The following is a 21,527-nucleotide window of genomic DNA, read 5'->3' on the forward strand; positions in this document are numbered from 1 at the left end:
GCCTGCTGCAGTATCACGGGCACGTAGGCACAGACAACACACAGAATGCAAATTGTGCATAAGTTACACAAGGCAGTGGAGAGAGAGAAAAGACTGTGTAAAAACAAGGTCGTAGTGCAGAAAACAAGACGCTGAGACAAATGTTCGGATAAGATCAGGGACGAGCAGGTCCGGTCGTGAGACAGGCGGCAGCAGGGACGCGGCTGCTCCTGTACCTGGGGGTGCTGGACTCCCAAGTTTCCGTATCTCCCGTCTGATTGAATTCACTGCCTGTGGGATCTTGCTTTACATTCCCCGAGCTACGCCGAAAAATTCTCTAATTGCCGGCGAAGCTTTACGCGCGATGACACAAACCCTCTCTTTCAAAAGACTCTGGGTATGAGTACTTCGTTTTAATTTAGGGCTGGAGAGCGTGCACGACCGGATTTTATTGGGTTTTATTTCCTAACTGAGAGAGGGGACGCTGAACATCGCTCCCAGGTGCAGACGGAGTCGATAGCGCGGGTTTGTTTGCGGCTTACAGTCTTTTCCAAGCAGGTTTAGAGCCAGGCTTCCTGTCACATGCTCCCAGTAATAGGATCCCTCTTCGCTGGCTCGCTCGCTCTCTCCCTCCCACTCCCCCAGGCTGTCCTTAGGTACGGCTGGAGTTAGGGATCAGAGGGCTGAGAGGTGACACCAAGCAACCAACCTGACCTCCCCAGCCTGACTGGTGCCTCTCCGCTACCTGCCCCGCACAGCCATCCCCTCGCTCCCTTGCTGTGCCTTCTCAGCGATGGGTTCCTGGGCAGATACGCTCGCCCTGTACATGAGATTCGGATGTATAGTCACCCTCGGGTGGGCAGAGTTGAACACCGGTGAGTCACTTCGCTACCGCGAATGCACGGTTTTAATTTAATCATGTCTCCCGGGTGCGGCGATTGTGTTCGGTGTAGGGAGCGTTGAAGCGGCTCGGTGGGACCGAGGACAGGGTCCCAGCTCGCAGACAGAAAGAGGCACCAAGTGTATGCAACCGTAACCTGGCGTGGGGGGAGTCGGTCGCTCCGAATTGATCGCTCTCAGACTTTCAGGATAGTTTTGCTCCATCATTTGCGACTTTCACAAAACCGACTGTGATCTTTGTTAAATACTGAAATGCATAGGAGGATAAAGAGGTAAATGAAACAATGCAGAGCTACATATAAATGTACCTGTATAAATAACTGCTTATGACATCTCTAAATACTTATTATATAAATGATTAATTGTGCAAACTAATTAAACGTACAAAGATAAGCAAATAGATAGATAAATAGATAACTGCTGTATATATGAGGCTAAATATGTCGGTTGACTGAAAGCCAGCTAGATATGTAGAAGATAGATAAGCGCATGGTGGAAATTGTCAGACGCCTGACAGATCCCGCAAGTAGTTGGTCAGTGCACAGCGATCAACGCATGGCCGGGCACAGGCGGGTCGATATTTCAGCCAACGCTGACACTGGCAGCTTGTAGAGGCCGCTAGGTTCGGTTCGGACCCCTGACCCGTCAGCGTTCCGCTGTGATAAAGAAATCACTTTTACTGACAGTCCATTCGGGACTGTCCTGAGTCCATGATTAGATTGGAAAGGGGTCAAATATGTGATAATAACTAATACCACAGCGTGTCTTCGAGCTAACCAACCGATTCTGATTTAAACCCGTCCCTGGAGAATGAGACGTTAGCGAGCTGCGATCTGGTGTGAATTTCCTCTACACGACCGGGAAATTTAGTTTTAACATATTTTAAAGTTCTTTATTGGTTTTCATGGCGAAAGGAAAGCGTGCGAAGATTTAGCTCTGAAATCCTGCGCGCAGTTTAACGTGGCTCAGGAAACACAATCCATTTCTTATCCCTTATTGAAGCCCCTCACACATGACAAATGATCTGGAGTCCGAAGCCTTCGTCTCATTAAAATAAAACGGTTCATTTTTTATTCTCTCTGCCAAATGTAGCGCTCTTAATTAAGGAGCCCTGCTTTCCACAAATCGTCACAGGCATTAGTTCCTCAATGCCACCATCTGCGGACCGACATCCGTATGGTCTCGGTGCTCCAAAATTCAGCCTCAAATCTGCTCCCTGACGCGGTGACTGCTAACCACAACCTGCTGCCCGCCCGCTCGACCCTTTACAGCAAAGCTGTCTCCCGAAAGCTGCGGTACTGTACCCAGAAATCCTGCTATAAATGCACAGCCTTCCAAAACGATAAGTCTCCAAAGTTAGGAATCAGCCCGTCCCGTAAGATTGTAAAACACGGGAGCAGAATTCGGTAATTCGGCCTATCGAGTCTGTTCCGCCATTCCATCATGGCTGATTTATTATCCTCCTCATCCCCAATCTCTTGTCTTCTCCCCGTAACCTTTGACGTTCTTACTAATCAAGGACCCTATTAAAGCGGGGGTGTTTAAAATATACCAAATGACTTGCTCTCCACAACCGCTTGTGGCAATGAATTCCACAGATTCACCACCCTCTGGCTAAAGAAATTCCGCCTCACCTCCGTTCCAAAGGGATGTCCTACTATTTTGAGGCTGTGCCCCAGACTCACCCACTATAGGAAACAATGTACCTCGGCACATTGAAAATGAAGTAAGATTGGGGCAAGCATATATATTTAAAAAGCTGCAGATCCGGGAATCTGAAGTAGAGAGTACAGTTGGCACTCAACAGGTCAGGCGGCATCGGTGGAAAGGGATACAGCTTCCAGGTCGAGACCCTTTGTTGGAGCGGTCTGGGGGAATATTGGGACTGGTAATTATAGGAAGAATCAGGACGTAGTCAGATTAACTGATACAACGGTTGTTTTCTTGTTGTGAGTTGTAACGTCACCTCCCAGCTCCGCAGGGTGCCCCAGAAGCGGAGGCTGATCCAGTCTTGAGCTTGAGTCGGTCGTTACGATTAGCATCCGAGTCGTGGGGACGAGAGGCAACGGGAAGGGTGACGGCCAGCTAAGAACTGCCCCCCTCCTCTGTCACGGTCTGGCGATCCTGGTTGACCATTGCAGGTTTGTGGAGACACAAGAGGTTCTACAGATGCTGGAAGTCTTAAGCAACCTGCGCAAAATGGAACTCCGCAGGACGACGAAGGGAAATGAACAGTCGGCGTTTCTAGGCCCGGAACATCGACTGGTCATTTCCCTCTATAGATGCTGCCTGGCCTGCTGAGTTCCTCCAGCGTTTTGTGTGTGTGTGTGTGTGTGTGTGTTGCGGGATTGGGAAAGCCGGTTGGAAGGAATCCTATCGATGCTCACTCTCTACGTTTGCGCTGTGTGGAATGATGCACCGAGATCTGGTGTGTGGTACTGTATATCCATCGCTTCGGGAACAGAGGAGTGGGATAGCGCCGCTAATCTCCCTGGACAACATGACACCCTTTAAGGAGAGACAAGGGACTGCAAGATGCTGGAATCTGGAAGTCCTGTTGCCGGACTTCGTTCCGAAACATCTCCAGTCCCTTTCCTCCAACAGCTGATACGCAACCCGCAGAGTTTTTCAAGCGGAAAGTTCATTATCCCCTTTATTTTTACCACGGAGGTGATTACACATACACCCCCATACCACGGAGGTGATTACACATACACCCCCATAAACAAAGCACACGGCGCCCAAGGTGTTAATTTTCAACGCGGGAAAAATACGTTAAGACTTGGACACAGAAAATAATACCGGCTGCAGTTTGGAAGGTGCTGACAGTTACACTGAGTTAATTTTATTAACCATACCTATGGACGGGAACGCTAGTCATTTCTTGGAGCGGCGTGTCACAGTTAATAATCTGGATACGTAATTTCGTTCTTTTTGTACAATGCATGGGCATTGATTAATATTAGAACAATTTGGAGTTTAAAGATTACCACTGGAATTTAAGATAATCTGTGTATAAACATGGTTGGTGTCACTGAGAAGAAAATAGAAGGCAAAATCCCTCTTGGGAAGGAGATCCCAAGGTGAAAGGTACATTCCTGCCCCACATCTCCTGAAGTAGTTCATTTACCAACTTCCATTAAGTTCTACCCTTGCAGAGGAAGTAGAGGATGGGCATTAAACACCGGTGCTAGATACCTTTTAATGTGAACAATGTACCTTTGAGATGCAATAGGCAAATATGTTTAATTTTCATCAAACATAGTTGATAACTGGCTGACATTACATACAACTACCGCTGAGTGAAAACAACGTGTGTGTGTGTGAGTGTGTGTGAGTGTGTGTGAGAGTGTGTGTGTGAGAGAGAGAGAGAGAGAGAGAGAGAGATATCACCTGAAGTGATTTCAAGGCAGTAATGTAATCTTGTGGCTTCACAGCACGATTATAAACTGTTCAAGTCTTGCTCAGGAAATATGTCATGTCATTGCACCCTTCAATTAGACTAGAGCCTTGTAATTGTTGCCAGATATCCATTATTGACTACACACCACACACATATGGACCAACGAGTTGCTTTTCATTTAACCCTCTCTTATCAGTGACCCGACTAAAACTCTGGTTCAATGGCATAATAACGTTCAATATCTTTTCTTGTATCACAAAACAATTTGGACTCAGGAAGGGCATTGTTGGAACATTGGCTAAACCACAAAAAACAAGAACTCCAACTGCAAATAAGGCAATTATCTGTTACAGTAATAGGTATTTATGTAACGTTAGTGCTTGGTTAAAACAGATTTTTTTCCCCAAACCAATTGTTGCTGCATAGGCATATAGGGTGACCATTCTTTGATGGTGCGCTTCGCAAGAATGTTGGTTGAGGGAGGAATGCTGGTGGAGGATTCAAGCAAAGTGCTATGGGATAGTCAGTGTTCTCATGAGTAGGCAGTGTATCCAGTTCAACATACCACTCAGCAGAACAATCTCTCTCACTCCAGAATTGCTGCAATGGGTGCAGAAGCCCTATTGGAGGAATTCAGACCCTAAGCATCTAAAGCCAATGAGCTTGCTAGCAACAGAGATAAGTCTATAATAATAGGTATGATTTAGGAGCATATTCAAGCTTATAACACACACACCATATTTAAATATAATGTTGAAGCCTTATAAAACAATCCAGCCATCTGTTATTCCTTATATAATGCAAACATAGTTGCCATAGAACACGACGAGAGGGAAATCGATTGGAATATAATCTAATATTTGCTTATGTCACACTGATGAATATTTATTTGCTGGAGGCTTACAGGAAAGATACCTCTATTATGCACTTAAATTCACACCCTGAGTGGTGTATGGAAGTCTTCCCTCTCTCAAAGCTCTTATGTGATCTACTCATGTATAAAGGAGCCTTGGCAATGGCCTGTGGCAGATAGATGTCATGACCACTCACTGACTTGTCATTTCTGCCTAAAAAAAAATTGTTGTACATTGCTTCGAAAGCCTGGGACTAGATTAAATTAAATTTAAAGTGATCCAAATTGCATAATGGATAAACAAGTAACATGAAGGAACATTTCTGCTGTAGGACAGAGAGCTGGATGGGAAAACACTTCAAATATAATCTCCTCAAATAGTTTATCCTTATATTCCAGACCAAAAAAAACAATCAGAACCAGGGCTACACTCACGAAGCCAGTATCTATGGCCTGTTTCTAATCACCTTTGAAGAGGTGTGGCGAACCTCCTTCTTGAACTTGCTGTTGTTCCTCTGGTAAAGGTGCTCCCATAGTGTTGCCTGGTAGTTCCTGGATATATTCCATAGCGATGAAGGTCATAAAACCAGCAGACTTGGAGAAATCAAGTCATTTGGCCTGTCGAATCTGCTCCACTATTTCCTTATGGAACATCCATTTCCCTCTCAACCCCATTCATCTGCCTTCACGCTGTAACCTTCCACGTCCTGACTAGTTAAGAAACTATCAACCTCCACCTGAAATACACCCAATGACTTGCCCTTCACAGCCACCCGTGGCAACAAATTCCACAGATTCCTGACCTCTGGCTAAAGAAATTCCTCCTCATCTCCATTCTAATTGGACGTCCCTCTATCCTGAGGCTGTGCCCTCTGGCTCTACACTCTCCCACCATGGGAAACAGCTTCTCCAGATCCACTCTACTTAAGCCTTTCAGTGTTTGATAGGATGAAGAAATGGTAACATATTTCCTGGCGGATCTGTGCACTATTTGGAGGAGTAGCTGCAGGTAGTGGTGTTCCCATGCATCTATTACCCTTGTCTTTCACGGTGGTAGGAAGGAGAGGTCATGTGAAAGGCTTTTGGAGTATTATATGCAAGTGACCATGGTGGACTTTGGTACTCACTGCATCTGCTGTCCATCGGAGGTGGTTGATGAGTGCCAGATAAACTGTCTGCTTTGCTTGGTGTGTCAAGCCTTTTGATTCTTGCTGAAGCTGCACTCTGCCAAGCAAAGCATGGAGTCAACTTCCTGACTTGTGCCTTGCAGATGGTAGAAAGGAGGTGCATCTTTTGCCATGGAATACTCAGCCTCTGACCTGTTCCTCAGCTGTTTTCTTTATGAGGTTGGTCCATTTGTGTTTTCAGTCAACAGCGAGCCCTGGGTATAAGGGTATAGACAGTGGTGGACTTGTCGTGCATTGTTAAGAGTAGCTGAAAGCTTCTCTTTTGTTTGGAAGACCATAAGACATAGGAGAAGAATTAGGCCATTCAGCCCATCAGGACTGCACCACCATTTGATCATGGCTGATTTATTTTCCCTCTCAACCCCATTTCCTGCCTTCGTCTCATAACTTTTCTCACCCTTACTAGTCAAGAACTTAACTCATCTACTTTCAATATACTCATCAACTTGGAACTTCCCAGTCATCTGCAGCAATGAATTCCACAGATTCACCACCATCTGGTGAATGAAAGTCCTCCTTATCACTGCTCTAAAATGAGGCTCTTCTATTCTGAGGCTGTGCCCTTTGGTCCAACAATCTTGCACTATTGGAAACATCCTCGCCACGTCCACTCTAACTAGGCCTTTCATTATTTAGTACATTTGGAGCTTTCCACTCATTCTTCTAATCTCCAGCAAGTACAGGCCTGGAGCCATTAAATGCTCCTCAAATGTTAACTCTTTCATTCCAGTGATCATTCGTGTAAATTTCCACTGGATTGACGCCAATGCCAGCACATCCTTTCTTAGATATGGGGCTGAAAACTGCTCACACTGCTTCAAATGTGGTCTGACCAATTCCTTATAAAGCCCAAGTATTACGTCCTTGCTTTTATATTCTTATCCTCTAGAAATGAATTCCAACATTGCATTTGCCTTCCTCACAACCTGCAAGTTGTATCATAAAGATACTTGTCCCTAAAACCATCCATTCCATCATCCAGATATTAACATACACCATGAAAAGCAGCTGACCCAACACAGATCCCTGCAGAACACCACTAGTCACTGGCAACCAACCAGGAAAGGCCCTCTTTATTCCCACTCTTTGCCTTTTTGTCAGTCAGCCACTTTCTGTCGATACTAATATCATTCCTGTAATATCATAGGCTCTTATCTTGTTTAGCAGCTCCAGTTCTCTGGAACCATTCCATAATCCAGTAATTCTTGAAAGATCACTACTGTCTCCAAAATCTCTTCAGCTACCTCTTTCAGAACCCTGGAGGGTAGTCAACTTGGTCCAGGTGACTTATCTGCCTTCAGACATTTTAGCTTCCCAAAGTCCTTCGCTTCAGTGATAATGACCACTCTCACTTTTGCCCCTGGCCTCTTAAATTTCTGACCTGCTGTTGGTGTCTTCCACAGTGAGGAATGATGCAATTTCCTTATCCACCATTACGCCTCTCCAGCATCATATTTTAGTAGTCCAAGGTCCAGCCTCGCCTCCCTTACTCTTTACCTGAAAATACTTTTAGTATCTTCTTTTATATTATTGGCTAGCTTACCTTCATATCTTATCTTTTCTCTTCTTATTATTTTAGTTGTCTTGTGTAGGTTTTTTAAAAACTTCTCAATCCTATAGCTTTCCACTATTTTTTTTGCTACACTGTATGCCCTCCCCTTTTCTTTTATGTTGTCTTCGATTTCCCTTGTCTGTAATGGTTGCTTCATCCTCCCTTTAGGATGCTTCTTCTTTGGGATGAACCATTCCTGCGTCTTTTGAATTACTCTCAGAAACTCCAGTCATTGCTACTCTACTGTCGTCCCTGCTAGTGTTCCCTTCCAATCAATGTTGGCCAGCTTCAGTCTCATGCGGTCATTGTCCAGCATCTCTGTTACATGAGGATTACTTATCAATAATTAACCCATGCCCGAATGTTGTCTAGGTCTTTCTGCACACAGGGATGGGCTGCTTCATTTTGCTGAAGATTGCAAATGGATTTGAGTATTACATAGTCATCAATGAACAGTGTGACTTTTAACGGCTGGACCTAGGATATTGCACAGAGGAACACTTACAATGATATTCTGGAGCCCGCAACGACAGCAACTTCTTGTGAGCTGTGACTTATCACTAGAGTGTTTTCTCTTTCATGTCCATTGACTTCAGTTTACCAGGGCACAATGATGCCACACTTAGTTAAAGATGCCTTGATGCCACACTTTCAGAATTCAATTCATTGGTCTATGTTTGAACTAAGGCTGGCATAGTCTTGAACCTACCATTTCTGACAAAGCCCAAAGTGGGCATCACTGGGTAGATTGTTGATGAATAGGGTCTGCTTGATAGTATGTGTATATGACACCTTCCTTCACTTTGCTGATCATTGAATGTTGGCTGATTGGGCAGAAATTAGCCTGACTGATAAACCCCACTTTTTGATAGCTGGATATCCTTGGACTGATGCTAGCATTGTAACTGTATTTGAACTGCCTGGCTAGACGAGCAGTTTGTTCTGGAATTTTGAAATGTTAATGGGCTGCTTTTTGGTCTCACAGTCTTTGTTGTAGTAAACAATGTCAGTCATTTCTTGAAATCGCACAGAATGAATTGCATGGAGATAGATTTCTGTGACAGTGAGGGAATCTCAGGAGAAAGCAAAAGTGGATATTTTATTGGTGTCCACCGGCTGAATAGAGCTGCAAATACTTCAGCATTAATATGCTGGACTCTGCTATTGAGGATTGGGGTGTTCTTGGAGCTTTATCATTGCATGCATTTTAATTTCTACCACCATTCATGACTGGATGTGTGGACTGTAGACCTTTAATCTGATCCATTGATTGCGAGTTTGCTTGGCTCCGTCTATTCCATTCTTTGGTTTGTTTAACATGAATATAACCTGCATTGTATCACTTAGCTACGCCTGGTGCTGCTTTCAGCAAGCTCTTCGTCATCCCTCATTGAACCAGAATTGGTCTTTTGTGACAGTAATGGCAGAGTGAGAGATACACTGGCCATTAGGTTACAGATTGCATGGTGCACACTTCTGCTGCCCTTGATGGTCCTTAGTACCTCATGAATCCTTGCTTTTGAGTCAGTTCTACATCTATCCCATTTGCAATGCCACACAACACAATAAAGGATGTCCTCAGTGTGAAGGCATCAAGAATGAAACGACTCACCCTTTCAACCAGGGGTTTTCAACCGTTTTTATGCCATGTGCCGATACCATCAAGCAAGGGGTTCACGGATCCCAGATTGGGAACCCCAGCTTTAAACTGACGTCTTGGAGTTGGGTTTTTGACCCAAGCTGAGAGAACTCCAGAGAGCTGGTCTTGACTTTTGCCTTTGATAGAAATAGCTGGGATTGGACAGGCTGCCTTTCACACACACACACACACACACACACACACACACACACACACACACACACACACAGTATGAATCAGGTGCATGGTCCATTACCACCAATAATAAAGCCTGCATCAGCCTTGCGCTTGATCCGCCATCACCCATTATATTTCACTTGCTAAGTTCTGTGCATTATGTGAGCATTAGCATTCAGCCCTATATTGGCCAATGTATATTCCATGTTAAATGCCCTGCATTGAGTGGGATCTGATCCAATATTGTCAACTGCTAACTTGTAAATATCCTTCGTTAATTAAGCACCCAAGTCACCATCAGAGATTATATACCCTATTCTACGAGCACTGGGTCCTCGACTGACTATTTGATATCCCATGTTAAATGTGGGCCTGGCATACCTTTGGTTGTTACATATTGCATATTAAATGGCAGTCCTCTATCACCCAGAGGACATATTACATGGTTTCCCAAATCCTTGATAGCCATTGCATAGATTTATTTGAACTAGCAATCACTCCTGTATTCACCTTCTGTACCTTAACAAGCAAGAGAGGTTTTATTATTGCAGATAACTTTCCCTTTGTAAAGGATTAACTAAATTGTCGATTGTGCTCTCGGATGCTAGAATCCATGGGTGCCACTATAGCATAGTGATTAGCATAAAACTATTACACTATTTGGAGGAGTTCAGAGTTCAATTCTGACATCATCTGTATGTCGTCCCCCCCGTGGAATGTGTGAATTTTCTCCGGGTGCTCCGCTTTCCTCCCACAGTCCAAAGATGTTCTGATCATTAGGTTAATTGGTCATTGGAAATTGTCCCATGACTTAGGCCAGGGATAAATTGGGAATCGCTGGGTGTCGCAGCTCAAAGGGTGGGAAGGGCCTGTTCCACATTGTATCTTAATAGATAAGTAAATAAATAAATCTTACACGGTCTACTTTCTGACTTCAAAGGAAAAATACTGCTGTTTGAATCCAGCCGATGACAGTGCCTTATGAATGGCTGTTATTTTTTCAATACCACAATCAGCGTTCTACTGCTGCAAATCACATTTTTAAAAAAGGATTTTCCAGCAATTTCATTTCAAATACAAGTACTGTAGATGCTGTAAATCGGAAAATGCTAGGAATACTTAATTGACCTTCTGTGAAGGTAAACAATATAAGTGTTTCAAGTTCAAGTTCATATTTAATCATCATTCAACCATGCATGAATATATCCAAACAAAAAAGCATTCCTCCGGGGCCATGGTGCAAAACACATTACCAACAGCGCACAGTGCACGGCACACATATGGTCATGATAGCAGAAAACATACTGTAGCAAAAAAAATATGCAGTCCAAGTCCCTGAATGGCATGATGGTGCATGGAATGTTGTTCTGGTCCGGTTTGTTTTCCATCAGGCGAGCACTGGAGAGCAGCACCGAGCAAACACTGGAGGGCAGCACCGAGCAAACACTGGAGGGCAGCACTGAGCAAACACTGGAGAGCAGCACTGAGCGAACACTAGAGAGCAGCACTGATGGGAGGGTCCCAACCCAGCATGGACTCCAGCACACCCACAGAGGTCTCTGCTCTCTCTTATATCACCTCGGTGTCTTCTCTCCTGGACAGCTGCAACAGGCGACTCTGCTGCCTGAGGGCCTAGACATTGCCACAACCGAGGCATCACAGTTCCCCCACAGTCACATTTGCAAATGAGGCAGTGAACTGGATTTGCAGTATTCTACATTACCAATATCCAGCAGGGTCTTGCGATCACAAGAAAAACATCCAAGGCAATCACTCTCACCTTATTTTTTTTGTATCATGCACTAGCCTGCCACGACAACAGAACGCAAGAAGTCCAGGAGACAAGATGACAATGGTACATAGTCAGTCCAGCTCTGTTGCTGTCAGGCAACTTGCTGATGGGGTAGACCTTCAGAACTTGATGTTCTTGATAACCAGCTGTGTCTTCTGATCACAAAAAAAAAGACATAAACGACAGATAATTAAACCTTTAGTTGGACCCGGAGTGGCCACTGTGACTGAGAGTGCCACCACCTTACCAGCCCTTTCAGGATACTGACTTATCATTTGAACAGAGCTACCTGTTTAAAAATGGAAGGGAAACTGTGCGCAAGACAGGATCGTTGTTACAGGATGGTAATTGAACCTGATTAGAGAACTTATTCATTTAGGCAATGACCCCAGGGAGCAATGAAAGCAAAAAATCTAAATGCGTTTTTTTCTTAAATGCAGTTATATTAATCCCAAAAAGTACTTGAACAGGGTAAGATTGTCAGGCTACATTCCCAGCTATCCATATGTTCCATTTTTTTCTCTTTATGTCTCTTCATGTCATATGAAAAACAATAACCACAATCCCTGCACATATCGGGAACTTGTACAAAACCCTTCAAGTTTCCTCTTTGGCTACTGATGCTGGAAATCTGTTCCATATGTTGCTCACCCTTCTGCAATCTTGTTTATTTACATTAGGCTCCATTATCTTCAATGTATGCTGCTAGTTCTGAAGTTTCTGAAGAACGGAGCTCCAAGCATGCTGAACCACTTCATAACTTTAAAAGAACCTAATTAAATCTTCTCTTCAACTTCTCAAACAGGCAAGTCCAAGGAAACAGACCACGCAAACTAGAAATTGGAGTAGAATGTTTCAGCCTAAAATCCAGCACAACTTAATTCCATTCATTTGCTAATTGTGGTCAAATAGACCACCATGCTAGTTAATGTGGAAATGAGAGCAAAGAATGTTAAAGGTTCAGGATGAAAGCTTGTTGGTAGGATGAAACTTGTGCGGCTTAGGGCAGGTTATATTTATGTGAGACCTGTCTGATTTAGGAGGGACATTAATGCCACTGAATAAGAGATATTCCCTTCCCACATTAACTTTTTTCATGCTGTAGTTACTGAAGCTTAGTGATTGAATCAGATGTTGGCATTGGTGGTGGAGCCATCTGTTATTACCCTTCCTTAACTTTCCTTCAGAATATGGCGTTCAGCCGATTTCTGTACTGTAGTCTGGTGTGCTACATAACATAAAAGGACAAAGTGATTCCAAAGTTGCCCCCAGAGTTCGCAGTTTAAATGAAATACATAAAATGTACAATCTTTGCTCTCATTGTTAATGATGCTATTTTTCAGATTGCAGCCTTGGAATTGCTCCCAGCTATCCATTACACTCTATGAACTGAAATACCTCATAAGTATATTAGGCAATGTTGTAATGATCGAAGGCATAATGAGCCAAATGCTTCTAAAGATGAACTAAATTACAAGTTGGCTAACATTGACTTTCATGCTAGCTTCCATTGATTAGTGCAATATTTACTACTGACTGTGGTTGTTGATTAATTAATTGTTCTCTAGGCACATTATCAGGCCCTTATTAATCTAGACCTTTTCTCTCTCAACTTCATTGGGTTTGTCCTCAGGAACTGTTCTTCCCCAAATCCAACAGGCTCATAGCTTCTTGTCGAATGTCAAACTGATTGCCAGCAAGTTTCCATATAAGGATTGGAAAAACATTGCTTCCATCTTTATTTCAATGTGTTCTGTAACATGGAGGCTCTCTTTTCAAAAATAAAACCGTCCCAATCATTAGCAGAAGACACTTGACCAATAAAACAACCATTCTCGTAGAATCCCCTACAACCTGATATTTTACTAAAGTACCAGTTAAGAACTAATATAATTAGTTGGCTATTTTATTCATCTTGAAACTGTTAGGACTTTAAATACTTAAATAGAAATTATAGACATTTATCTTTGCACTGCCCTGAAACACAATATGATGCGCTTAAAACAAAATCATAGAAGGTGGGTATAATACTTAAAATGGTTAAAAGGAGTCGATGATGGAGGTATGGAATAACCTTTTCATAGGGTAATGAAGCACAAAGGAAGAGCTAGGATTGAGGGGCCAAATGGCCTGCTCTGATCTCTATGTTGCAGCTGGTCAGGGCAAGGTTATTTATTTTCTCAGACTTGAAGTTAACGTAAAGGAGCGAAAGTTGTACTGAAAATGGGCTTGAGGGTTTTGAGTGCAGGCGGGGAGGGGAGGTGGTGCGATATTTCATCAGTCCAACACATGCGGCAGTGAGCTTAGTCTTTCTTGTGATAAGAAAGTGGAAATATGAATAGCTGACTACCAGAGAAAGGATGTGGCAGGTTTTTAAGAAAAAAATTGCTATTTGCATTACTGGTACTTTTTTGACCTTACTGTTATTGATACTAACACTTGGACGTATGTTCTGCAGGTAGGTGGATTTGGGAATGATGAAAGATGAAATGCTATAAAAATGTCAATGGTTTAGGTGGTATCTTTCAATGTGTTACTGCGTTAGTGGGGAGGTGCATTTCTGGGACGGTCACACTTGCCACACCTGTTATTCAAAGTTTGAAACTCAAAGTAAAATTTTTATCAGAGTACATGCATGACACCACATACAACCCTGAGATTCTTTTTCTGTGGACATACTTAGCAAATCTATAGAACAGTAACTGTAAACAGGATCAATGGACAACAAACTGTGGAAATGCAGACATAAATAAATAGCAATAAATAACAAGCTTAAAATAATAATATAACAATATAACAGAGTCCTTAAATGAGTGTAGTTATCCTCTTTTGGTCAAGATCCTGATGGTTGTGGAGTACTAACTATTCTTGAACTTGGTGGTGCGAGTTCCAAGGCACCTGTACCTTCTGCCTGACACCAGCAGCGAGAAGAGAGCATTGCCTGGGTGGTGAGGATCTTTGATGATAGATGCTGCTTTTCTATGGCAATGTTTCATGTAGGTGTGCTCAATGGTTGGGAGGGTTTTGCCCGTGATGTCCTGGGCTGAATCCACTACCTTTTGTAGGATTTTCCGCTCAGAGACATTGCTGTCCCATTCCAGGCCAAAATGCAGCCAGTCAGTGCACTTTCCACCATGCATTTATAGAAGTTTGCAAGGCTTTTAATGACATGCCAAATCTCTGCAGAGTCCTGAGGAAGTAGAGGAACTGTTGTGCTTTCTTTGCAATTATATTTATATGACGGGTCTAGGGCAGGTCCTCTGTGATAGTGACACCCAGGAATTCAAAGCTACTGACCCCATCTATCTCTGATCCTCATGGACCTCTGGTTTCCCTCTCCTGAAGTCTTCCTTGGTTTTGTATGGACAGAGAATGAATGTCTCCTCAACATGCTTGAACAGGAGGTTCAGGAGACTTGGGGCATTACACTGGGTTATACTAGACAGTTGGACCTGAATGCCAGGCTTTGGCCACTGGTTCAACTCTATCCTCAACTTCTTTATCATGGGAATTTCTTGAAGATATCTAGAGGATCTTGCAGTTGCTAGACGATAATGTACAAAGCTTTCTTATCACGGCTACCAGCTTGTGATGAGTGTAGTGGGAATGAAGAAGTTCTTGGATTTGTGACCAGGTCAGTGGAAGTGTAGTGTACCTCTAACCTAACTGCACACATTGGGCAACCTGAGAGTGCTTCTCCCCCCCCATGAACTGTCCTCCCAATATAAGAATCCGCACATTCACTCGCGACTCCCTGGCCACCGCCAAACCCTTGACTTGTGACTGTCCACCCTCTGTCCTTCTGCTCACACTAGAAGATAGATGTAGCAAATACTGTTTTCAGACAAACCTTAAAACATGGCTGATGATGGATAATTTTACAATTATTTATTTAAAAATTTTTTTGAGATACTGCATGGAACAGGCCCTTCAGGCCCAGTGTGCCATGCTGCCCAGCAACTCACCTGTTTAACTCTCGCCTAATCACAGGACGATTTACAATGACCAATTAACCTACTAACTAGGACTTCCTTGGACTGTGGAAGGAAACAGGAGCACCTGAAGGAAACACATGCGATCACAGGGAGAATGTTCCAGAAAGTGCCAGAATCGAACTCTAAACTCCAAAGCCCTGGGCTGCAATAGAATCACGCTAACGGCCCCACAGGAGAGATACAAGCAAAACTGATGCTGGCAAGCAAGCTATTGGCTCTTTAATGTCCCACGACGAACGTGGAGGCAACCTTCAGAAGACGCCAGCTTGGGTTTCATACAGGAAGTACAGGGCACAGTTGTCCTGGATGAGGATGATGAACTCCGGGAACAGTGGAGAAATAGCAATCAGTGTGCACACATTAGAATGAGGTGGGTTCCAACTCCCAAACCCTGTTCCCTGTCAAAAGCCAGTCCTGCAGGTGGCCGTGCATGGCTCACACGAGCCCCTATTACACAATGTCAATGCACATCTCAAGGGAGTTGGGGAAGTAAAGTGTGATCTGTATCGAATGAGTTTAAAACTGCTGCCTGGTGGTTGGCATAGATGCCGTGGGGCTGAGAGACGTTTTGCTGTGCTGTGGTACCATGACAAAGACACGTTCTTCTGATCTCTTGGCAACCCCGCACCGTGGGGCCCTGGATGCACATCTTATGTCTTCTGTTGCTATTTCTTGGAGAATACAGCACGTTGGAGGTCCCTGAGATGTGGCACCATTGAGCAGCCCATAGTCCTGCTGTCTTCTCTGCCAGCTGCCCTTATACACTTGTGACATCGCGTGAAAGCCAATCTCGCTGTACTTCCCACTTCCGTCTGTAAGGAGATCGTATGTTCTCCCTGCACCCACGTGGGCTTCCTCCAGGTGCTCTGGCTTCAGCCCACAGCCCTAAGGCATACCAGTTGGTAGGTTAATTAGTCATTGTAAATTGTCCCAGATTAGGCCAGGGTTAAATCAATGGCTTCTGGGCGCATCAGCTCAAAGGGCCATGCTGTATTTCTATAAATATTTACAATAAATCCAGCAAAGTTCAAACTTCAAAGTAAATTTATTATCAAAGTACATATATGTCACCACATGCTACCTTGAGATTCATTTACTTGCAGGCATTTACAAAAAACTGAAGAAGTACGATCGAATCTGCCAGCAAAGGTGGTGGTGGCGGATACAACAGGGTCTTTTAAGAGACTCTTAGGTACATAGAGCTTAGAGAAATAGAGGGCTGTGCAGTAGGGAAATTCTAGGCAGCTTCTAGAGTAGGTTACATGGGGGGCACAACATTGTGGGCCGAAGGGCCTGTAGTGTGCTACAGATTTTCTATGTTTCTATGAATTTAACTATAATAAAATACAAGAGGAGAAGATGACGGCACGTCGGCGGCACGTCGGCAGTGCGCGTGGCCTCTCCGGTGAATATTATCTGTAATCTGTCAAGTAGGGGACCGTGCACAATTCTGATTTGATGGAGACGGACGTGAGAGTACAGAGGAACATCTGGAGAAACTTCTGAAATGCCCGCTTCGCTGCCGCTGCTACTGTGTGGTCCGGAATCTCCGGAGGGGAAGGTCCCGAATCCTTGGCTTTGCGTGTTTTAGCGGCTGGGGCAAGGTTGAAGGTGCTCGGCAGAGGATGGCGCTCGGGAGGCAGTATCGGAGGGGCTGGTCGGAGGCTCGAAGTTTTCGGACGGATAGACTCAGTGTTGGCTGTGGTTAGCTGCTTCCAAGGCATCGGCAAGTTTGCGGAGCCTGGAGGTTTATGGCAGGGAGTTTCTCCCTTTTGTCGCCTGCTATCGGGGACTTGGGAGTCAGTCGACTCGGAGACTTTGAGACTTTTTTTTACAGTGCCCATGGTTTGTTCTTCATCAAATTATGGTATTGCTTTGTACTGCTGTTAACTATATGTTATAATTATGTGGTTCTGTCAGTGTTAGTCTTTGGTTTGTCCTGTTTTTCTGTGATATCACTCTGGAGAAACATTGTATCATTTCTTAATGCATGTATGCATTCCTACATGACAATAAAAGAGGACTGAGTGTTCTCATAATCTAAAAAAAATTCTATAAATAACAAAGACTGGTGGACAATTGTTATGCATACGAAGACGATAGCTCTAGAAAGTGAGATAGCTGTGGGAGTCAGTTCAGCATTGCGGTGAGTGAATGATTAATAATTTGTGCTGGTTCACGAGTCTGATGGTTGCAGGGTATTAATTGTTCTTGAACCTACTAGTGTGGGACCTGAGGCTCCTGTACCTCCTGCCCAGTGGTAGTAGCGAGGAGAGAGCATGATCCGGATGTTGGGGGTTCTTGATGATGGATGCTGCTTTTTTTATTGTGGCTGCACTCCTTGTGACCGAGCTTAGTGATGGGGAGAGCTTTGCCTGTGATGGACTGGGCTGTGTCCACAACTTCGTGTAGACCTTTACGTTCAGGTATCGGAGATGCTGTAACATAGGCATGAATCTTGCAGCTTAGGAAATACTTAGCTTTCTGGACAGCTGAAGGCCCGCTCTGAGATAAATGGCTTGAATTAGAGCTGCCAAGGTAAGGATGCTTAAAGGTGTCTTAGTGCCCATGGTTATTAATCGTTCTGTGCTGACTTGGTTCCTGTAATTCAACATTGCACACAGCATGTCCGAATAACAGTGGGATATGTCATCTGCTAATGATGGGCCCCATATCCCTATTTCCTATGGGGATTCATCTCAATGCCTCTAAGCGTGTGAGATGATAAATGTGGATTCTCTGTCCTTCCTCGGTGCTCTGCGCTCTCTTCTGCAGTGAGGGTAAGAAGACACCCATGAGTGAGATTAATGTGCTTCATGGATGAATGGAGAATATTTGACAAGGATGACTGTGAGAGAGAGAGAGAGGCATAACATTTCATAAAGAGAGGATTAGTATTTCCCAAGGGAAACGGGAAAGAATTGTGTTCAGTTCTGGTCGCCTCATTATCAGAAGGATATGGAAGCTTTAGAGAGGGTGCAGAGGAGATTTACCAGGATGCAGCCTGGATTAGAGAGCATGTCTTATGAGAATAGGTTGATTGAGCTAGGGCTTTTCTCTTTGGAGTGAAGGAGGATGAAAGGTGACCTGGTAGAGGTGTACAAGATGATAAGAGACATGGATAGAGTGGACAGCCAAGACTTTCTCCCCCCAGGTTGCAAATGGCTATTACAAGGGTCATAATTTTAAGGTGATTGGAGGAAGGCATAGGGAGGATGTCAGAGGTTGTATTTTTTTTACACAGAAATTAGTAGGTGCGTGGAATGAGCTGCTAGGGTTGGCAACAGAGGCAGAGACATTAGAGACATATAAGAAACTTTTACATAGGCGTATGGGCGAAAGAACAATGGAGGGGAGTGTTAGATTGGTCTAAGAGTGGATTAAAAGTATGGCACAACATTGTGGGCCAAAGGACCTGTACTGTTCAGTGTTCTAAAGTGACAAAGGGGCACGTGGACCTGCAAAGTGATTGTGAGGAGTAATGAGAATCTAAGAACATAGCAGCCCGATTAGTCCTCTCGTCCCTTCAAGCCTGTTCCTGCCTCTCTATTGCTGAACTGTCCGAGGCCTCAGTCCCTGCTTTGTGCCAGTTCCCCGTAGCCTCCAGTTCTCCAATATTCCAAAGACTGATCCACCTCCTCTTTAAATACCCCAAGAATCAGCCCTCCTTGGGGCTGAGAATTCATGAAGAAGTTCTTGTGTGCCCCATATTTAAATAGCTGTACCCTAATCTTCTAATCATCACCCCTCATTTGAGGTGGAAAGTATCTCATTGTCCGCCCTGTCATTTCCCCTTCTGAACCTTTGGTGTTTTGTGGAACCACCTTAAGGTCCAAAGAAGATGCAATGCTGTGCAAAATCTTAAAAACCCTTGATTTTAATATGGTTTCAGATGGTATGGGCTCCACAGATCCCTGATCTCAAGATTGGATTACCAGGAGAGACAGAAGCAGATGAGACAGCCAAAGTCTGCACAAGAACTGTGGCTTTCTTCAAGGTTCTTGGTACAACCGACCAGCCAACTTTTTATAAGACTATATGATAGTGTACTTAAGAGAACTGATCCAGTTTCAAAGGCACACCAAATATTGATTTGATTTAGTTTCTTTACTGTCTGCTGTTCTTTATAGTAAACTGTGTGATATTTAGGAACTTTTCATTTCATTATTTTTGAAATCATCTTCACGTGTCAGAATTTTTTTTTTACATGTGCCTAAGAGTTTTGCATAGTACTGTAGATCTCATTTCTTCAGCTGGCCAGCCCAGGAATTAACTGAGTGAATCTTTTTGGATCTGCTTCCAATGGAGATAAACCTTTTTTTTTAAGTTAGCAAAATTATGCCTGAAGTTCCAGGTGTGGCCTTAGTGCCACGCAGTAGAACTATAACAGTGCATCCCTATTTCTAAACCCCATCCCTCTATCAATAAAGGCCAATATGTCCTTTTCGTTCCTAAGCACTTGCTGCACCTGTCTGCTAACTTCTTGTGATTTGTGCAGAAGGACACCCAGATCCCCTATACTTTACTAATTTTCTACTGTTGTCTCTGTTTAGATAAAAATCTGCCTTTAACTTCCTCTTAGCAAAGTACGTGACCTCACACTTTTAAACAACAGGTCATTAAATTCTTCCAGCACTGAATGCAGAAACCAAGGGGCAGAGCTGCTGTACAGTAGTATTCCCCCACCATCTTCCTCACCTCTCATTAGAGGGACTGTAATGTATCCGTGGGCCCTTGCAGATGGAAGTATGAAATCAAAGGGGAAATCACTAATTTAAGAGGCAGTGTACACTTTGCCATCTGTGCTCAAGTTGCAGCTCTACACTCAACCAAATGTCGCTTTTAAATATCATGGGGCTAATATTGAGTCAAACCATTCTCATCCATCATAATCAAACAAACTGGTCAGAAAACCAAGCACTAATATGAGAAGTACTGTAGCTAGTTTGTAAAGCCAAGCTCATGTATTCACCAGAGACCTCCAGGTCCTTTGCACACACCGCCCCAGTACTCCAACGTGTGCTAATAGAGAAGGCTGTTCGTGTTCCAAACCAGAAAATGATTGGCTCTTCAACATTAATAGTCTTTTGGCTCTATAAGCACAAAATAACTACCACAAAAATCAATAAAACAAGGGTATTATGAGAATCTGTGCTGTTTTCTCTCTTGACTAGGCACATAACTCCAATTAATATAACTTAGGTTTATTGATATTATCATCTTGTGGGTAGTTAATGGAGCACTGCAGGTTACAGTATTAGCAGAATAAAGTGATTATGGCTCTTCAAGGGGTTTGTGAGCTCCAGTTATACATACATTTGTCAGTACTTCAATGATAACAAGTTGTGTTTAAATGGATCTATAAGAACAGAATGGGTGAATCATTCGGATGTGCGCAGGTTCAGAAGAATGGGGAGGGGCATGAGGCAAATCGACAAGTGATGGTTTTGGCAAGGACTCTGTGATTGTAGGGAAAGGGAAGATTGAGGAGATTGCAGAATAAGCTCTGGAAAACAGCCATCAACGTTGGCTGTAGACAGATGCTCAGTATTGGAATTCCGCTTGCTATTGTGCACAATGTATATTCAGTTAAAACATTCCCCGCTGCCTGACTTCTGTTGGTGTGGAACTGCCACCAGGAGCTCAGCACATTCCTTTCCCACTCACCTTTGCACTAAGACTTTATTCAACGTCCTCCACTTTTACCTCTCTTTACACAACCTTGCATATAAAGAGATGTAGAACTCCAAACTGTCATGGAAACATTGTGGATGCACAGTAGAAAGTAAAAGCCCAAGGCTTTGAAGTGGGCACTCTGAATATTTTGTGTTTATATTTGTTTCAAATTAAATGACATTTTATTTTGTAAAGTATCTATTTTCCCTTCATCAATTACTCCATTTCCCTACATACCTAAAGTTGTTTGCTGTCTCACTCACAAGGGAGCCTGCATTTGTATTGTACTTTTATTAATCAAAATTTGACACACAAACCTTACAAATAGAAAGATCCCAACAGTAAGTGAAAATTTTAAAATAAAAACATAGATT

The 21,527-nt window shown here is 43.6% G+C and overlaps 1 protein-coding gene across 1 annotated transcript in view; it reads left to right on the forward strand.

Annotated features, from left to right (window-relative positions):
• The first annotated feature begins 636 nt into the window (after positions 1 to 636).
• Positions 637 to 21,527, forward strand: part of kremen1 (kringle containing transmembrane protein 1) — a 225,207-nt gene continuing 204,316 nt past the window's right edge. The window contains exon 1 of the mRNA XM_063034333.1: positions 637 to 854. Coding sequence (XP_062890403.1) covers positions 773 to 854 — 82 coding nt within the window. The 5' untranslated portion in view covers positions 637 to 772. The remainder of the gene's footprint in view (positions 855 to 21,527) is intronic.

Source organism: Mobula hypostoma, chromosome 27 (genome assembly GCF_963921235.1).
Source record: "Mobula hypostoma chromosome 27, sMobHyp1.1, whole genome shotgun sequence".
Classification (NCBI taxonomy): domain Eukaryota; kingdom Metazoa; phylum Chordata; class Chondrichthyes; order Myliobatiformes; family Myliobatidae; genus Mobula; species Mobula hypostoma.